This window comes from Artemia franciscana, chromosome 17, assembly GCF_032884065.1.
Source record: "Artemia franciscana chromosome 17, ASM3288406v1, whole genome shotgun sequence".
Lineage (NCBI taxonomy): Eukaryota > Metazoa > Arthropoda > Branchiopoda > Anostraca > Artemiidae > Artemia > Artemia franciscana.
In genome coordinates this window covers 20,231,312-20,250,939 of record NC_088879.1, presented here as the reverse complement: position 1 = coordinate 20,250,939, position 19,628 = coordinate 20,231,312, and the positions used below count along the sequence as shown (strand labels likewise).

The window sequence follows — 19,628 nt, the reverse complement described above, 5'->3', positions numbered from 1 at the left end:
AAACGTCTGTACACTTCCGAGTAACCATTACTATATGTAAACACAGGTCAAAGTTTGTAACTTGCAGCCCCTCCCACGGGGACTGCGGGGGAGTAAGTCGTCCTCAAAGACATAGTTATTAGGTTTTTCAACTATAGTGAATAAAATGGCTATCTCAGAATTTTGATCCGGTGACTTTTGAGAAAAAAATGAGCGTGGCAGGGGGCCTAGGTGCCCTCCAATTTTTTTTCACTTAAAAGGGCACTAGAACTTTAAATTTCCGTTAGAATGAGCCCTTTTGCGACATTCTAGGACCACTGAGTCGACACGATCACCCCTGGAAAAAAAAACCAAATAAACACGCATCCGTGATTTGTCTTCAGGCAAAAAATGTGAAATTCCACATTTCTGTAGATAGGGGCTTGAACCCTCTACAATAGGGTTCTCTGATACGCTGAATCTGATGGTGTGATTTTCGTTAAGATCGTATGATTTTAGGGGGGTGTTTTCCCCTATTTTCTAAAATGAGGCAAATTTTCTCAGGCTTGTAACTTTTGATACGTAGTATTAAACTTGATGAAACTTATATATTTAAAATAAGCATTAAAATGCGATTCTTTTGATGTAACTATTGGTATCAAAATTCCATTTTTTAGAGTTTCGGTTACTATTGAGCCGGGTCGCTCCTTACTACAGTTCGTTGCCACGAACTGTTTGATTTGTTCAAGTCCCATAAAGGTCGTGGACCATATCTATTTTGTTGGATTGCTGTTAGATCTTTGTCAGCACAATTCTCATAAGCTATTTTTTTTCTATTTCACATTTGAAAGGTGTTTCAACTGAACTATTTTTCTTTTGAAGTTTTACAACTATTTCTAGTTTTGAGCAAATTCTTCGTTCATATTCACAAAAAATTAAATAAATAAATGGTTAACCGATCTATCCTTGTTCCAGAACAAAACTGAAGCTATGTTTGTATTTCTTGGAGATTCAATTTCAATCATAACATTTTAAAAGCCACAGACTCTTTTCCAGGAATAGTATGCTTACCTTTAAGATTTGAAGGGCCTCCCTATGAGTCACTCCCTTAAGATTCCTACCATTAATGGAAAGAACACGATCACCTCTTTGTATTCTACCATCTCGATCGGCAACAGATCCAACAATTATTTTATGCACCTGGAATATTAACAACTATTTTAGGAGCAGTTTGGATAAAATAATTTAGCTTTTGTTTGACTCTCGATGAATTCGTCATCTAGATCCATACTAAGTTGTCTTTCTTCTTTTAGATTCTCAGCGAACTCTGAATCACAAGCCATTTAGGCATGCTCAAGTTGAACTAATCAACTTTCTTTTTGCTGCTGTGATTCCTTTTTATTATTAATTTTTTAATTTAAAGGCTAATTCCCCTTTTTGACTTTTAATTTAATAAATAACTAGCCAGTGCTCGTGCAGTTAAAACTATTCAAATGTTACTGTTTAATTTAAACCATTGGCACAAAAGACACAGAAACTTTGGAAATGTGCTTATATCCACGGTTTCCATCCATTCAAACAGAAGTTGGAGTTCACTGATTTTTGCTGACTTCGTTATTGACCTTTTAGTGCAATAGGTTTCCTCGTGATTTCATACTATAACCTTAAAGTCCCAGATTTTCAAGGATGCAACCTCTCTTGTGAAAAATCTTACAAGACCTCAATGTCAAAGACATTCCGAGCTCTATGACAACAATAATGTTTTTGAAATTTTTCCAAAAAATGAAGTATGAACAAATCACACTAGGGGCGGGATAGACGAGGACAGATTTTATTTGTCATTACATAAAAAAAAACTAGTTTTTTTAACTGAAAGTAAGGAGCGACATTAAAACTTAAAACGAACAGAAATTACTCCGTATATGAAATGGGTTGTCCCCTCCGCAATCCCTCGCTCTTTACGCTAAAGCTTTTAATTGTATTAAAAAGCAGAATTGTGGCAAAGAGTCAAACTTTAGCGTAAAGAGCGAGGGATTGCGGAGGGGACAACCCATTTCATATACGGAGTAATTTCTGTTCGTTTTAAGTTTTAATGTCGCTCCTTACTTTCAGTTAAAAAAACTAGTTTTTTTTTATGTAATTTCTGAACGTTTTTGAATTAATGCATGTTTGATTTTGGCTCTCCACACATAAATTATTAAAATGAAATTTGCATATTAATTCCTTTTTTGGCTAAATGGCTTTCTCTTAGTTTTGATCAGACGATTTTGAGAAATAAGGGATGGGAAAAGAGGCCTAGTTGCCATGCAATTTTTCGGTTACATAAAAACGCAACTATAAATTTTTATTTTTAACGAATTTTTCTATTAGTAAAAAATATACGTAACTTAAGAATTATCTTACGTAACAAACTTTTATATTCTTTAATTTTTATTATGTATATGAGAGGGTTTGTACCCTCGTTAATACCTCGTTCTTTACACTAAATCGCAAGTTTTGTCCCAATTCTTTAAGAATGACCCCTGAATCAGAAAGGCCGTAGAATGAACAGTTGAAATTACTAAAAATACTATAGCATAAAGAGCGAGGTATTTATCTCCTCCTAAATACCTCGCTCTTTATGCTAAAGTATTTTTAGAACCCCTCACATGCGTAATAATCTCTGTTCGTTTTAAGTTTCAATGCTACTCTTTACTTTCAATTGAAAAAAAAAATTTCCATGTTTATTTTTTCATTGTTTTCTTATAGTAATTTTAGAAAATCCTGCGCCCTTTTCATTGAATTTCTGTTCCCCCATGACACATTTCTCCATGGAAAGATCCTCCCACATAGCCCCCTCCCCTCAACCCCACCCCCAAAACCAAAAAAAAATCCCCTGAAACCGACTGTACACTTCCCAATAACCATTATTATATGTAAACACTGGTCGAAGTTTGTAAGTTGCAGCCCCACCCCCAGGGACTTTGGGGGAGTAAGTCATTCCCAAAGACATAGTTATTATGGTTTTTGACTATGCGGAACAAAATGGCTATCTCAAAATTTTGATCTGTTGACTTTGGAGAAAAAATGAGCGTGGGAGGGGGCCTAGGTGCCCTCCAATTTTTTTGGTCACTTAAAAAGGGCACTAGAACTTTTCATTTCCGTTAGAATGAGCCCTCTTGCGACATTCTAGGACCACTTGGTCGATACGATGACCCCTGGGAAAAAAAAAAAAAAAAAAAAAAAAACAAACAAACAAATAAACACGCACCCGTGATTTGTCTTCTGGCAAAAAATTCAAAATTCCACATTTTTGTAGATAGGAGCTTGAAACTTCTACAGTAGGGTTCTCTGATACACTGAATCTGATGGTGTCATTTTCGTTAAGATCCTACGACTTTTAGGGGGCGTTTCCCCCTATTTTCCTAAATAAGGCAAATTTTCTCAGGCTCGTAACTTTTGATGGGTAAGACTAAACTTGATGAAACTTATATATTTAAAATCAGCATTAAAATGCAATTCTTTTGATGTAGCTATTGATATCAAAATTCAATTTTTTAGAGTTTTGGTTACTATTGAGCCGGATCGCTCCTTACTACAGTTCGTTACCACGAACTGTTTGATAATTTTGTGTCCGCCACAAAGCTTGAGATAATTAAAAAGTAGTCATGCTTATTTCTTCATTATACTTCATTATATGGCTTGATGACTCAACAAACCAATAGCTACACCGCAGCATTTATGCAGCAATATTTTCTTCCTTTTAGAAATAAAAAAAAAAGATTATAAGAAAATGTCACTTAGTTGGGAGTTTCAAAATCTTTTGGTCAAATGTTTCATATATAGAGTTAATGTTGAGTGCTTTTGTTAATTTCGATATATTAAATCAAATGTAGCATGTTTAACAACTCTTTAAGACATAAAATTTTCAGACTCGCTCGTATATTGACACTGAAAGCCAAAATAGGCGCAATCGTGTCTGAATGGTTAATGATGCCAAAACAAATTTATTTTTAAGTCAAAAATTCCCGTAACTCAAAGACATATTTGATAATACTGAGAGAGTGCAGGAAAGACTCCTAATACGCATCCGAGTCAACAGGTATGAGAAGACCCTAAAAAAGAAATGAAGAAATCTGATTATTTTTAACTGAAATAAATAATCTAAACCAAAATGCAAATTGTTGAACCTAAATAGCCACACGGTTTTGCTATTATATCTACAAGCACAGCTGAGATTCAGGAGTGTATGAAATTGGCACAGTGTCTAAGCCCGATTTTATAATGCTGCGATCAACCATTTCCAATTATGGGTTCGTTTTTCTGTTACTTGTATTGCGATGTTGACCTATGATACAGGGAAAACACCCAGGACTTAGCTCTGGAGGGCAAGAGACAGTATAAATATTGATGATAAGAGTTCAGACCGACCTTCCTCTTATCGATTCATCAAAACCTTCAAGTATAGAGTCATGACGCTGAAACTTTTAATTTCATTGAATGTAATATATTGTTGGTGTTTTAATGTCTTTTTTTTGTATTACAAGTTTCTCAGGATTTCCATATTTTTTATTATTTGCTAAAACGGCTGTTAAATATAGAACTGCATTTCCGCGTAGGCTTCCTCCTGGTCATTCTCTTCACAAAAAAAAGTTCCCATTCCGCATGAATTCTTATTTTTGAATGATGGAAAGGGAGTTCGGTCCTAAAGAATGCTCTCACATTAGGGATGATCATGGCCGCAGTTTTAGTGAGGTAATAGTGCAGTAATAGTGAGGTCATAGTAAGGTTTGGGAGCTGAAGTAGAGATTTACAGTTTTCTTTTTCCAAAAGAAACATCTCAAGTTGTTCTGTCAAGGTTTGCTTTCGCATAGTGACAATAAATAGAAAAATGTAATGGTTCAGAAAGGAGCATTTTCTCACGAGTCCGAAAGTGCATCAATCTACTGTTGCTAGCAATTTCTGTTTATGATTTGAGTTTGTCATTTTGTTATCTGCGTTAGAGACTGTGGTAGAGAAAGAGCAGTATCTCATTGTTATAGATATTAAAACATACCCTTGGTCCTTGCATATCCAAACATATCCAAAGTGACAATAGAAAATTGGCCCCAGTAAGAAAATTTTTAACGCTGGTAAATAATCCTCGATGATCTGATTGAAATAATGGGCATCAGTTTCTTTTGTCCAAAAATTCGTTCATGGGAAACATTACTTTGTTAAATACAGATTCAATGCAAAAAAAGTTAAATCTTGATTTAGTGAAAAAAGCAAAGTCCTACCTCGATGGAAAAACAAGCTAAATCTTGACTCCGTGTAAAGACAGCGTAAAAACGTCTCAGCAAAACCTAAGCCTCTCCCATAAAGAATATTTTAGCAGAAAGGTATAAAATAAAGATAATATTTAGTTTGTTCGGAAACGTGCAATGACTCTCAATCAGTAGGCTTTGAGAGGTAATATGATACTGTGGTTCATCCATGACGGACACATTAGTTTTGTTGGACTCCAGCTTCCTTTGGCGCCCCTTCCACTATCAATATTTTAGCGGAAAGATACGCCCGTATTATTTTTCTTGAACCAGAACCACACAAGGGTTTTCCAAAGGCATGAGGTACTTTCTTGTACTTGACTCAGGAAACACGCTGTCCCCGGCACCATGATCTAGAAGACTATTGAGTGCCCTGCGATTTAGTCATTTGCTGTTTAGTTTTAATTGACAAATATACTTAAAAAAAGTGAAAAAAAGAAAAAAAAAGGAATGAGAACCCTGGAAAAATCTTGGGGGTGGGGGCTCCCCGCCCACCCCCTGGATCCGCCAGTGGTCTTCCTTGTGTGATGCAGTGATCTTTGTTTATTATGTATCCCTTTTGCTCGTGGCATGGAAAGACCCCAGTAGGCTCCAAGTTCGTCTTGAACGCTTTGAAGCATGCCTTCCCGTTTCTTCTTCCGATGAATAGCAGGCATGTAGTTCAACACCTAAATGATGAGAGAGCCATCTGATCTCCGAAAAGCATGACCAAACCAAATTAGGCACTGGCTTCTGATTTGTTCACCATTTTCATATTTTTGGCAACAGCGTTGTCGAATTTCGAAGACACTGACTCTATCCAAGGGGGAAAGAACATTAATAATTTGTCTTAAACTGAAGTAGTTGAAAACGTTGAGGCCGTGGATATGCCGCTTTCAGAGGCCACCTTTCGCAGCCATATAGGAGTAAAGAGCAGGTGACTAATCCAAATTTTTTATTTAATAAGAGAACATTTCTTTTCCACCGTTCTTCCTCAGTTACGCAAAGACTATGTGTGCTGAAGGTATTTTGTTCAAAATTTCTCTACTACATCTGCCTTATATGTCAATTAGAAAGCAGATATTTGAACCCATCGATGACTTTCAAATGATTTCGTCCCAGTTCATTTTCAGCCAGACCAACTCTGCAGTATCCGCTAAATTATACAGCATAACTTCTGAAATATCTGCCTGATTCACCCGCAGAACGGCACTACCTATATAATCAGGGCAGCTTTGGAGAAATCAGGACTAACCTCGACACCTCCAGCAGAATGCAAGTACCACTCGACTATTCAATAGATAACGAAAATGAATAGTAAGGGGGAAAGGAAGCATCCTAGCCTCATCCCTAAATAGATGTCTAAGAGGAAGAATGATTCCTCATCTATTTGTGCGCATGCTCACATATGGGGATACGTATCCCAGGGTAAAGTTTATCAATTTGCTCTGGAAACTCGTCTTGAATCATCACAACCCATATGCAGTTTCTAATGATAGGACATAAAAAGAGTTATAAAATCCACAAATAGGGTTATAGTGATCTAATTTTGATACGTTGTTGACTTTCCGCGTTTGTTGTTTTTTTTTTTTTTTTTGGTTTTTTCTTCTGTATTTTCCTTGATTATATTATTTTGTTCACGCTGAAAAAGAGAGGTGGCTGTTCTCTCGAAATACTCGCTTTCTGTGTTTCTTCAGTATTTTTGTTTGACCTTTAAAGACCCCAGTTTTGATTGTTTTTTCTTTAAGTTATAGCAGGCCAATTTGGTTTGAGAAATTAAACCCCACCTGATTTGTGAAGCAAGTTCTTTTCTTTGGAGAAGGGTAGATACTTGTGCTGAGAGTTTGCTTTTGTCTCGTAATATGTATGTCAGGATGTGAAACATTCGTTGCATCTACGTCACGGAGAGCGGCTTGTAATATAAAAAAAAATCATGTAGAGCCCGTTCATCTCCAAGGAGGAGTTACATACTTGTACCGATTAGTTCACCTCGTATTTATTTCAGAAACACTTAAGGGCAGAAAATTTGTTTTCACGCAATTGGATATTCATTGATCGTAACTGATAATGGAACACAAAGACGTAGGTTTGCAATTATCAAACCTACGTCTGTTGTTATATTAGGTTAGTGTAGTACAGGGTCTCAAGTGGTGACTCTTTTTTTTATTGTTTTTGTTTTGTTTTTTGCTTTTTAGGGGAATCCATTGACAAGTAATTCATTTTGTAGTTTCAAGAATGGCAACACAAGCCATATGGCTTATTGGTAATTGTGTTGCAAAACACTTTGGTTTTGTCCCGTCTTTTTTGTTTTTGTTTTTTTTCCTATGCCGCCGATCTCGGCTTATTCCTGGAAACTGGTAAGGGTCTAACCTGTGCGGTTTTTACGGAAAGTGTGGACCTTAGGCCGGATTGATGACTACGGCATTACATTTCGGAAAGCTCCGCAGAACTCTTGCCTGGGGCCAAAAAGGATGGTTTTTGTTTGTCAACGACCCAGAGACTATGATGTGCGAAGTGAAGTGGCGTTATATAGCCTATGTCAGAGAGGAGTATCTGAAGTTGTGCAGCCAAGCTTTCGTTTCATCAAACCTTGTTTCTGCTTTCGAGTGGAAAGGTCCGTTCTAGCAGACAAGCCGGCAGGCACCACTTTCAAACTGAAGATGGACTAAAATCTATAAGTGTTAAATATATGCGGTATTTACCCAGCCCCACAGCCAATATATCTTCTTTGAGTGATAAATAAAAAAATTTACAGAAGCAAAAAGCGGCATTTTCCCACGGGTCCGAAAGTGCTGCCGTGATTTCGGCTGGGTATACCTCTTAAACTTTAAAAGTTCTGTCATTGCTAAAGAATTTGTAGCTTATCATTTGCTCCTTTCTAAGTGGTGACGTTAAAAAGTTGGCCAATGGCAAAAAAAAAAAATCAACTTTTGAACTAAGACATAGATTTTTATTCGACTGCATTCTATAGCTCTTGATGAGCTGATCAAAGTATATGTCATCCATTTTTTGGTACAAAATTTCTTCATGATATACTAGTTTCGAAGTTTCAAGGGGTTGACAACTTCAGTAGCAGGGTACACACTGAAACCGAAAATAAGCCAATACCAATTGTGAGCCAAGTAGAGGATTTGTAAGCAACAGTCGACTGTTCGACCATAATCATCTTTGGCAATAAGGGGTTTGCAACTTTGGCTAGTTGGTGTACCTATTATTTGTTTCCGGTGTATTTGATGGTAAGACCAATTTGGTTCCAAGGTAAGACATGCAGGGGACTTGTAAGTAATAATCGTCTGTTAGGCTACACTCATATTCAGTGAAGAGGGGTTTGTAACTTTTGCTAGTTGGTGTAGCCAACCCATACTCACAGTAACCTAGAATTAAGTGTTTACGCAACGGGTACAAACGATAACGTAAAACAACGAGGCAGTTTCGTAATAATTAATAGAGTGTCATCTATGGTATTTTGATCCTGAAAAGTTACGGACAGCTTTATAATACCAACTAGATCATATATGATACTGTTTCAAGTTTTCATCTGTCACGATGTCTACGATTGATAAGGATAACGTTCAACTAGCTGCAAAGTCGATTTAGTCCCTTCTTTCGATATTCTTTTGTTATTGTTGTTTTTTCAGCGCTGAGGAATAGCCTTTGATCAAGTGATTACTGATCGCGTTCTTCTTTGAACATAACGTTTTAAAAGCTTCAATAGGCTGATATCTTCAGCGTTTAACCGATAGCAAAGAAACAAAACCCAAGTGTTGCTCTCGCAACACTTTATTCGGTGAAGCCGAACAAAGGTTGCCGCAACACTTTATTAGGTGAAGCCGAACAAAGGTTGCCGCAACACTTCACGTTGCTCCGGCAACATTGGTCTAGTTTTTTTCTTTTTTTTCTTTTTTTTTGTATTTTTTAAATAAATTCTCTCTCTCTCTCTAAAGTCAGTAATTCTGTGACAATCTTGGAAAAAAACAACAAAGTACCAAATTGCTCGGACCCTCAAATACACTGCTAACAAATAATACATGTTATTGGTTTTAGTCAAAGTTACGTAGTCTTAGTTAGAACCAGTCACTGGTGTTACTTAGAAAAAATAACACCATTGATTGGCTGTCAAGAAACAGAGGATATAGTAAGATTTAAGTAAAAAGACTCTATTTTTTTCAAATCGTCCTTAAAATTCTTATCAACACTTTTTGAAAGAATAATTTTTCCGGAGACATGCCACTTTATGAGTTTCGAGGGTTGACAACTATAATTTTTGATCGATTTTGAGGAAACAAAGCCAAAGCCGTTACAAAGTTGCCTCAAAACTTTACTTTTCTTAGGCAATGTAAATCTAGTATTATTTTAAGCCGGTTAGAAAGCAGAAATTAGAAGAATTCCTCAAATCATTTATAAACACTATAGCTGAAGTCAGTATGATTTTACAATAAGCCACCAGGAGCATTCTTAATGTCATCAGCGGCAATTTTTTTAGGTAATTAACCGAAGTTTCCATGACGGTAACTTTCGGAATTTTCAAAAAAGCACAGACCTCACTCCAATTTTTAGAAGTAGTGACTGCTCAGATTCTAGTGACTAGTGACATACATATTCTCTTATGACTAGAGCTTTTCTATGATTGTTGATAAGTTGTTTTGTTGCTTGGTTAGCCTATTAATATTCTCAAAATACGATTTTGTTTCATGAAAATCAATTTGAGTGTTGTGAAAACAAAGTAACCAATGCTTTTTCTCGTAAACTTTTCATTTTGAACCATGGATTATTTTTCAAAACAGGACTTATCGGTAAAATTTCTTTCTGAAAAGTCAGATAAGCCTATCAATGACATAACCTCTTCTTAGATACCGGAATTTTATATTTACTACCATCTTCCATTTCTTTTTCAGTACCTTCTTGGCCTGCTACCATCGTATTTTTCAAACCAGCTTTGATGTTTTTCCTACTACTAATTTTTTGTAATCCCAAATTGCTTCTCGTCAGACAAAGATCAATGAAAAATTGGTTAAAGGTTGTAATTTTTAGTCTTTGTTGGGGAGTATCAAAAGAGCTCTGTTTTTGTGCTTAAACAAAGAACATTCAATCTTAAATCTTATTGCTAGAATAACTGGAAGAACCTACAAATTTCCTTTAAAAGTTAGGATCTTTAATAATGGAAGAAAACAGAGTGTTCCGGCAATAGTCAATAACTCCAGTTTGGAAGATTCAAAACGGGGTACCACAAGGTTCTAAACTTGGGCATCTGTTTTTCAATTATGCTTTAAAGCTTAAGAAATGTTTGGTCTCAAATTCCCTCTATCTATTCATTTATTCGAACGTAAGGAAGTTGTATCCTTATTCGGAGATGACATACAATTTGCGAATGCTCTAAAAACAGACGAGTAGTTGGCTACGACACCTAAAAAGGGGCATAAGTGATATTTGCAACTGGTTAACTCTCCGTGGCTATTTACGGTCGACTTATAAATTAACACCCGTGGATTGCAGGAATAACGTCGGTGATTCCGCTAATTCAAGGACTTGCGTTGCTAGGAATTCGAGGGCTCTATGTCGATGAAAAAAAAAACGTAAGAGATAGATACTGATATTAAACAGAAATAAGAAAAAAACTGTTTATCGTTTGACTTCATGCACCATTTATTGTTTACCATAAATGTTTACTATATTTATTATTATCTACTATACTCTCTTGGGTAATTCCATTGTAGCACCATTTGGTCTATCTCGCTTGATTGTCATATTTTATCTCCGCGAGTTCAGCAAAATATTGAAAACTTTAAACAGCAAACGTAGTAGTACCACCCTTAAAAAAGCTAATGGCGAAATCAAAATTTTACTGTCTTGAACTTCTATTTAGCATTTTCTAGTTTATGCACCTTATTTTGAGCCTTGATCAAGAAATGAGCTGCGTGAGCACGTTTGTTTGGTAGAGATGTCCATATTAAATTAGACAAAACTGAGAATATTAGAATGTCAAATGAATGTGCTAGCATGCTCGCAGTTTTTCTTTTCGTACTGAAGGTGTCAAATTTCGGTTGAAAACAAGAAAAACCGAGATCCGTTGATTTTTGAATTTAAAAAAAAGGGAATAGTTGTGGGAAAAGTCAAAGTCATGGCCAATTGTGGAAAAAAGCCAAGACAGATTGTCCAATTAAGTGGGCAGCCCAGTCAAGGTAAATTAAACCCCTTTGATGGCCGTTGTTACTGTCTCCCATTTATGCTCCGTGCAAACGTGTCCCTTCACAAATTTGCCAATTTTGTAAAACAAAAACAAATAATTAAAACAAAAACAAAAACAAATAATGTAAATAATTTAAAAGATATAGGCGATGTTATGGCATCCTTAGTGGTTGTTATTCCGCTCTTTTCTCAGAATAAGTGTAAATTGTTACCATGTGTGTATATGTGTATTTATATGTAATAGAGATTCAGTTAAGTTTGGAAAATGAAATAATTAATCCATTTCCATGTGTTTTCAATCAAATATTTTGCCATTTTTGTCACCTTATTTTGAACTTCTTTACTCTTTTAAGCTGTAAAGGCACTTGAAAAGATAATGACAATGATTCTTATAAATTTGTGTTGCATCTCTTTTTTAAATACACGATTTTAGTAACAACGTAAGAACTGATAAAAATGAAAAAGTTTTTTTTTGTCATTGCACAAAAACCGGCAAACGATCCGTTTGAAGGGAGTAGAGAGACATTTGTAGGGAGACATTTGTAGGGGGGGGGTACATTTGTAGGGAGAGAGAGACAGATCTGATTTGAGTTCAGATTGTTTTAGCTACGGTGTAGTTTTAGCAACAAAAGTAAATTGTGGTAAATCAAACTGATCTGAACAATGTTCAATGATTCAGGTGCCAGCTAAGCTATGTGCGTACAAATGCCTCGGATTCGGGCGCTTAGATTATCTCAAGATGTTTGCAAGTGTTTTTGAAATTTCATTGTTCATTATTTTGATCAATTTACCTCCTTTTTCACAACAAAAGGAAGTAATTTGAAGATGTCAGCATTGTGCAATCCCACATTTAAGTAACGCCCAAATAAGAAAGTATAGGAAACTCCAACTTAATTAGAACTTTAAGTTGGTCTCTCTAAAAAAAAAAGTAAAAAAAAGAAATATTTAAGGTTCCCTAACGTTATATGGAAAACTTGTAAGGCAGTCTATACTTCTGTTGAATTCTGTATTCTATTCTGTAATTGTAGCAAAGTTGCTTTTAGTGGGGTTGTTCTCAAAGCCATTTTTACTTGTTTAATATTACCCTGTACTTGTAGAAACGGGATGGTAGCAACACTATTATTTTTTTTCTATTTTATCTTTTTCTGCCGCGTAATGCAATACTGTCTACGGCACTAGTGATTTCAATTGTTACTCCACCCACGGTGAGATATAGAAGATTTACCCCTCCTAAATTTTCAGTTCTCTTAGTTTAGTCCACCAGGTTTAAAGATTTACATAGATTAATCGCTTTAAGCGTAGAAAATTAATATCAGTATAGTTTTTGCCAAGCATGATTAAAACATACACATACTGAATATCTTGTGACATCACTTTTTTGAAAAATGACTGCCAAATAAATATTCAGTCCAGCCGGAAATGGAGAGAGGAGAGATATATAGTTTATCAAGCTCCATAATTTTGATCATAGTTGTTACTATAGTGACAAGCTATTAAAGCTTGATCGTTGGGCTGTTTTATTTAGTTTTTTTTTTACGAATACATTCTGGATGAATTATTTGATAATGAAATGGCTTTTCTATGCTGGCTTGACACGAAGTTTAGATCTACTTCAATATCTGTTGACAGTGTTGCGAAATGCTGACAACTGTTGATGCGTCAACTTTCATTGAGTCTTTAAAGATCAACACTTTTTACTTTTAAGACACTACGTCTTTATAAACAATGTTAGATTTACGATTCATGACTTCTAATGTAAGGAGTCTCACCGAAGTTTTACCATAGCTCATTCCCAATGCAGTATATTTCTTTTTTGAAAAATCCCTACAGATAAACAAAGAACACCGTCACCCAACCAACATGCAGCTAAAAACCCCTTAGCTCATGTGGACATGGACAACGTCACTGCAAAAGCCATGACGCGATTTGCTTATTGCCCATAAACTGGGACTAGAGGTTACCTTACGGACAGTCTCGTACGCTTAGATAATTCTTAATCTGAAACTTGTCTTCATCTGAAAGGAAATTCTGAATTATAAATAAATATATGGACCCCAGAACATTAAAACTGACAAGATTACAGATTCCAGTAAATGTATGTCAATAAAAATCTCTTCTCACTGTTAGCGTTTCTGAATTAACAAGAGGAAATAAACTCTGCTTTTCAAAATTATGAAATAAAATCCGGGTAAACACAGTTCAATATTTAGTTGAAAGGTTACCCTCTAGTTTGAAATATTGGTGAAAAGAAAATTTTACAAAAAAATACGACTCAACAGGAGATGCAACTACAGAATCGAAAATTCATATTCGCCTTCATACATTTCGCGTACACAGAGTTGTCATCTGAGATGCTTATGCACCATATTGGGTTTGTTTTCTGGGCTGTGGTACTGTATCCGTGTCTAGTACTTTTTGTTGGCTGTGTCTCAGCTAAACCCTTAGGAGGGATGTTCCCAAACTAACCTTACCCTTGAATTTGCCACATGTTTCCTGCTTACCAATCAAAGCAAAAAGCTTGATTCTATGTTAAACGAGGTAAATTTAAGAATCGTCTCTGTCCGCCATCTCAGTGCTTTTGAAATTTTTTATTTATTACTAGATTTGGATTATTTTGACTCAATATATAACAGTTGCTGATTTAGGGTTAAGTCAATGCAAGTAAGTACATACAATAAAATGCCAATTTTGGCATTTACTTGCTTTGCCAGATATACATTGTTGGGGTTCCACCCATGTTTCTTTTCTTTTTTCTCTTTTTTCCATAGTTACATTTGCTTAGATTTGCCTATAATATAATTTTCAATGATAAGTTAAAATCTCGTTGCTAAGCTAGTAATTCTGCAATAAATAAGTTTTCAAGTTAAATTCTATTTTTGTCTTCCTGGACATGGCCATTGATAACTAATGATATTCATAATGCCTTTAACTTTATAGCTCTGATTTATAGGATTGACCAAGGTCTATCCCTAAATAGAGTTATATGTACAGAAGTTGTAATTTTATTTGAGTCCACTTTCAGAGTCTGAGTTGAGAGTTTCGGAGTCTATAGATGTTATTTGCCAAGTGACCTTTAGAAGAATAGGGTCAGTTATTTTCTACGACCGTGGGCGGTCCATTTATCCTCCAAAGAAATAGCTAGAGATATTAGTGGTGACCTAGGTGGTGGCATCCATGGCCGAGAGTTGAGCCCGTTTGACCGTTCGATCACAATACCCTACCTAACGAAACCGCCAGCTTTGACTCCAGATATAATTGTGGTCCCAACGGTGGATGATACATAACAACACAAGTGCTAAGAGCTCATATGGCACTTGTGACAAGGCCAGAAGAGCCAAGAGCCAAGAGCTCATATGGTATGAGCTCTAGAAAAGTTATAAGAATCAATAAATTGTTTTAAAAGGAAAATCAGAGGCTTAATGCCGGTCGGGATTTAAAATAAGAGCTCTGAGTCATGATATCCTTCTAAATATCAAAATTCATTAAGATCCGATCACCCACTCGTAAGTTAGAAATACCTCATTTTTTCTAATTTGTCCTCTCCCTTCAGCCCCCCAGATGGTCGAATCGGAGAAAACGACTTTATCAAGTCAATTTGTGCAGCTCCCTGACACGTCTACCCATTTTCATCGTCCTAACACTTCCAGAAGCACCAAACTCGCTAAAGCACTGAACCCCACCCCGTAACTTCCCAAAAGAGAGCGGATCCATACGGTTACGTCAATCACGTAAATGCGACATTTGCTTATTCTACCCACCAAGTATCATCCCGATCTCTCCAATCGAAGCGTTTTTCAAAATTTCCGGTTTCCCCCTCCAACTCCCCCCAATGTCAACTGATCTGGTCAAGATTTTAAATAAGAGATCTGAGACATGAGTTCTTTCTATATATCAAATTTCATTAAGATCCGGTCACCCATTCTTAAGTTAAAAATACCTCAATTTTTCCAAAATAACTCCTCCCAGCTCCACCAAAGAATCCGCCAAAGGATCCGTTCCAATTATTTCAATCACGTATCTATAACTTGTGCTTATTTGTTTGTGCTTGTACTTATTACTTGTGCTTATTTTCCAAGAATTCTGGCTTCCCCCTCCAAATCCCCCCACTGTCACCAGATCTAGTTGGGATTTAGAATTAGAGATATAAAGCACAAGATCCTTCTAAATATCAAATTCCATTAGGATTTGGTCGCCCGTTCGTAAGTTACAAATACATAATTTTTTCAAATTTTTCCGAATTGCTCCCCCCTCCCAACTCCACCAAAGACAGCGAATCCGGTCCAGTTATGTCAATCACGTATCTTGAACTTGTGCTTATTCTTCCCACCAAGTTTCATCCTGATCTCTCCGCTTTAAGCGTTTTCGTAGATTTCCGGTCCCCCCAACTCCCCCTCCAATGATACTGGATCCGGTCGCGATTTAAATTAAGAGATCTGAGTTACGAGGTTCTTCTAAACTTGAAATTTCATTAAGATCCGATCATTCATTCGTAAGTTGAAAACACCTCATTTTTTCTAATTTTTTAAAATTAACCTCCCCCCCCCGACTCTTCCAAAGACAACATATCCATTCTGGTTATGTCAATCACGTATCTAGGACTTATGCTTATTTTCCCCACCAAGTTTAATCCCGATCCCTCCACTCTAAGTGTTTTCCAAGATTTTAGGTTCCCTCCACCCCCAACTCCCTCCAATGTCACCAGATCCAGTCGGGATTTAAAATAAGAGCTTTGAGACACGATATCCTTTCAAACATCAAACTTCATAAAGATCCGATCATCCGCTCGTAAGTTAAAAATACCTGTTTTTTTCTAATTTTTCCGATTTGACCACCCCCCCCAGATTGTCGAATCGGAGAAACGACAATTTTTGTTTTAATCTGGTCTGGTTCCTGATATGCCTGCCAAATTTCATCGTCTTAGCTTACCTGGAAAGACCTAAACTAGCAAAACCGGGACAGACAGACCGACAGACCGACCGACAGAATTTGCGATCGCTATGTCACTTGGTAGATACCAAGTGCCATAATATATATATATATATATATATATATATATATATATATATATATATATATATATATATATATATATATATATATATATATATTACAAAAAATAATACAAGATATTTTACAACAAAAAAGAAAGTAGATGCAATATCATCACAAGCGAATACCCAACCGACACGAAACTAATTGAAATTATGTCTTCCTCGCTTCTTAGCACGTCGGAGAATGATTTAACTGAACTTTCTATGTTTGAAAATAAAGTTCAAGGATACCATGAATTGCGAAAATTACTATAAGATTAATTAAAACTGATAGATACCGTTATCTCTTTCATTTCGTGATCAGACCCGCCTGCCAAAGTTATGCCCAGGCTCAATGAACTAGCACCATTGATGATATCACCTCTGTGAAGCACCACAACTACAATTTCATGGCACGATGTCCCAGATTCTTCAAGTGATTGGTTGGCATCTTCAATTAGTTGCTGAAGTTCTTGCGGTGATATGAGAGACGTGGTTGACGCAAGAGACGTAATACTTCCAAACTGATCACGAACTGTAAGGGAAACGCATTTAGCTGTATCTTTCCAAAAAGTTTCCAAAAATTATAATGCAGGATCCAGACCTCGTTGTTTACAGGAGAATCTAGCTGTACGAATGTAAAATATGTACGCAAGGCTGTATCCAGAAGGATAAGTTACGGAGTTTGGACCTTCCCCCACGAATTTTTCTGTCAAAATCACTAAAACGTAACAAAAATGCATAGAAGCACATTTTTGATACGTTTTTGAAAGTTTTTTTGTGTACCCCCCAAGTAAAAATCTAGGATACACCCTTGTATGTACTTACATGTTGCAGCAAGATTACGATCTTATTAAGATTACAATAAGTAAATTCTTTATAGATGGTTTCATTCACCTAGCTAAACAACTTCCAAAGCTTTTTCATCGGCGGGTCTTGATAAAAAAAAGAACAAAAAACTAGCAAATGACTGATTTTATTACCTTCTATAATATATATGCTAGCCTGCTAGGCTTAGACGACGTATCTCAATAAACTGTAATTCTGAGAACAATCTATTCTCTCTGAGAAGAATGGAGAACTCAAGTCTCAAAGATAAATTATTCAGACCGAATTTTACTTTCTGCTACGTCTAATACTTCAAATTGACGTTTTGAGGGTCGAACTAGCACCGTAATCAAAAGGCAAATGTCAGCTTCCTTATTCTACATGAGCACTGTAAAAAAAAAAAAAAAAAAAAAAAAAAAAAAAAAAAAAAAAAAAAAATCGGGAGTTCCTTTATTGAAATACTGCGAAATTTCACTAGACACTTGACCATCTTAGAGGTGTTTTAGAGAACCAGCTATGTCTATGATATAAATCGCGATTATTACGTTTCATCCAGCAAAACAAGAGTCTTCTAAGAGTTCATCAGCATTCAAACCTTCGCTCCCAAACACCGACACCCTTGTCAACGGACCGAGTTCGTTTAGCCACCAAAAATCTGACGCTGCAAATCGTGCTTTCATATGAATGAGTATTTTTGCCATTTCAATTAGATCCAAAAGAAGAAGCCTCAACCGGGTGAGTAGTAATTTACCACCCAAATGAGAACGAGAATCAACAGCGCTGGTCAACCCGTCGAGAATCCTTCAAGACTCCGATTAAGTACCATAGAAATCCCTATCTTTCCAACTGCAAATGTTTAAGCAACTGTTCCCCTGACAGCATATCGCAGTCATAGGCAGACTCACAATAATTTTGTTTAAAATCTTGGGAAAATAAGCTTTATCCAGCAAAAAAGTCTTTTAAGAGTTCAACAGCAATCAAACCTTTACTCCCAAACACTAACACCCTTGCCGACGGACGGAGTTGATTTAGCCACCACAAATCTGACACTGCATATCGTTACCCTCGTTAAGTTATATGTTCTATTTGTGGGGGCTTTGAGGTTCAGTCATACAGACTTAGCTTCCCCCTCCTCCAATGCAACTTGATTAAACGCTCGCCAAATATCCCTAACTTCAATTTCTCTTTTTCTTCCCAGAATTACTAATGCAAAGACTTAGATTTAGAATGGGGTATAACTAAACCCTTCTAACAACAGTTTCAGCTGAGGTTACGTCGACAAACGCTGGCCTACCATCCCAGACTTGGTAATGCCAGTCCATAATGGTAGTAGATACCAAAAATTAGGAATATGAAGAAACTACGTTGGGAGGGTTAAGAAAAATGTTTTGAATATTTGAAATTTCAAGATTTTTTTCTTTTAAATCAATGTTTAGAACTAGAAAGCACCTCGTTCTGTCGCGAATCTAACTTCATTTAAGATTTATCAGAATAATGAATAGTGCAAATTCGCATTTTTATATCAAGAGAATGAAATTGACATAAATTTACAGCAAAATTGGATACGCTTGTAAAGAAATCGAATGGAGTTATTTTTTATTTGGAGTTTCTTTCAATTTTCCAATTGAAAATCTTGATGCACGGGAGTGATTTTCAAAGGCTGGTCCCAAACCAGTCACCAATTTCCAGATATATATTTGTAACTCTAAATCATTGTTGCAGCATTTGCTGCAACCTAGTAAAAGGCCACATAGCACATAAACAACTAGGTAGCAGCACATTTGCTGCAACCTAGTAAAAGGCCACATAGCACATAAACTACTAGGTTGCAGCACATTTGCAGCAACTTAGTAAAAGGCCACATAGCACATAAACTACTAGGTTGCAGCACATTTGCTGCAACCTAGTAAAAGGCCACATAGCACATAAACTACTAGGTTGCAGCACATTTGCTGCAACTTAGTAAAAGGCCACATAGCACATAAACTACTAGGTTGCAGCACATTTGCTGCAACCTAGTAAAAGGCCAACCACATAGCACAGTAAACAAGAGTTGAAAAACACGGTATGAAAGAAACTACCCGATGAAACAAAATTGTCAACTGACACTGATTCAGCAATGGTAACTATTATTTTGGTTAATATTAAAAGCAGTAGTTTATAACGAAAAAAAATGGTGATTTCAAAAAAAGCCTAAAGCCCCTCGAAAGTGGAGTCAGATCAAAATGAAGAGTGCACTATTGGAATCAGCAGGGTTGAAAACGTTTCACAGGGAATTTAAAGTCTCCCCCTTTAACAACAAGGAAAATAAGTCTTTTTTCCGTTTGTAGCACTTGTGTTTTTCTTTTTTTTTTCAACAGAA

The 19,628-nt window shown here is 36.2% G+C and overlaps 1 protein-coding gene across 1 annotated transcript in view; it reads right to left on the bottom strand.

Annotated features, from left to right (window-relative positions):
* The window catches only part of LOC136037974 (uncharacterized), a 210,452-nt gene that overhangs the window by 16,663 nt on the left and 174,161 nt on the right, over nucleotides 1-19,628 (bottom strand). Inside the window, exons 9-10 of the mRNA XM_065720865.1 lie at nucleotides 16,738-16,973; nucleotides 1,030-1,158 (exon numbers count right to left, since the gene is read on the bottom strand). Coding sequence (XP_065576937.1) covers nucleotides 1,030-1,158; nucleotides 16,738-16,973 — 365 coding nt within the window. The remainder of the gene's footprint in view (nucleotides 1-1,029; nucleotides 1,159-16,737; nucleotides 16,974-19,628) is intronic.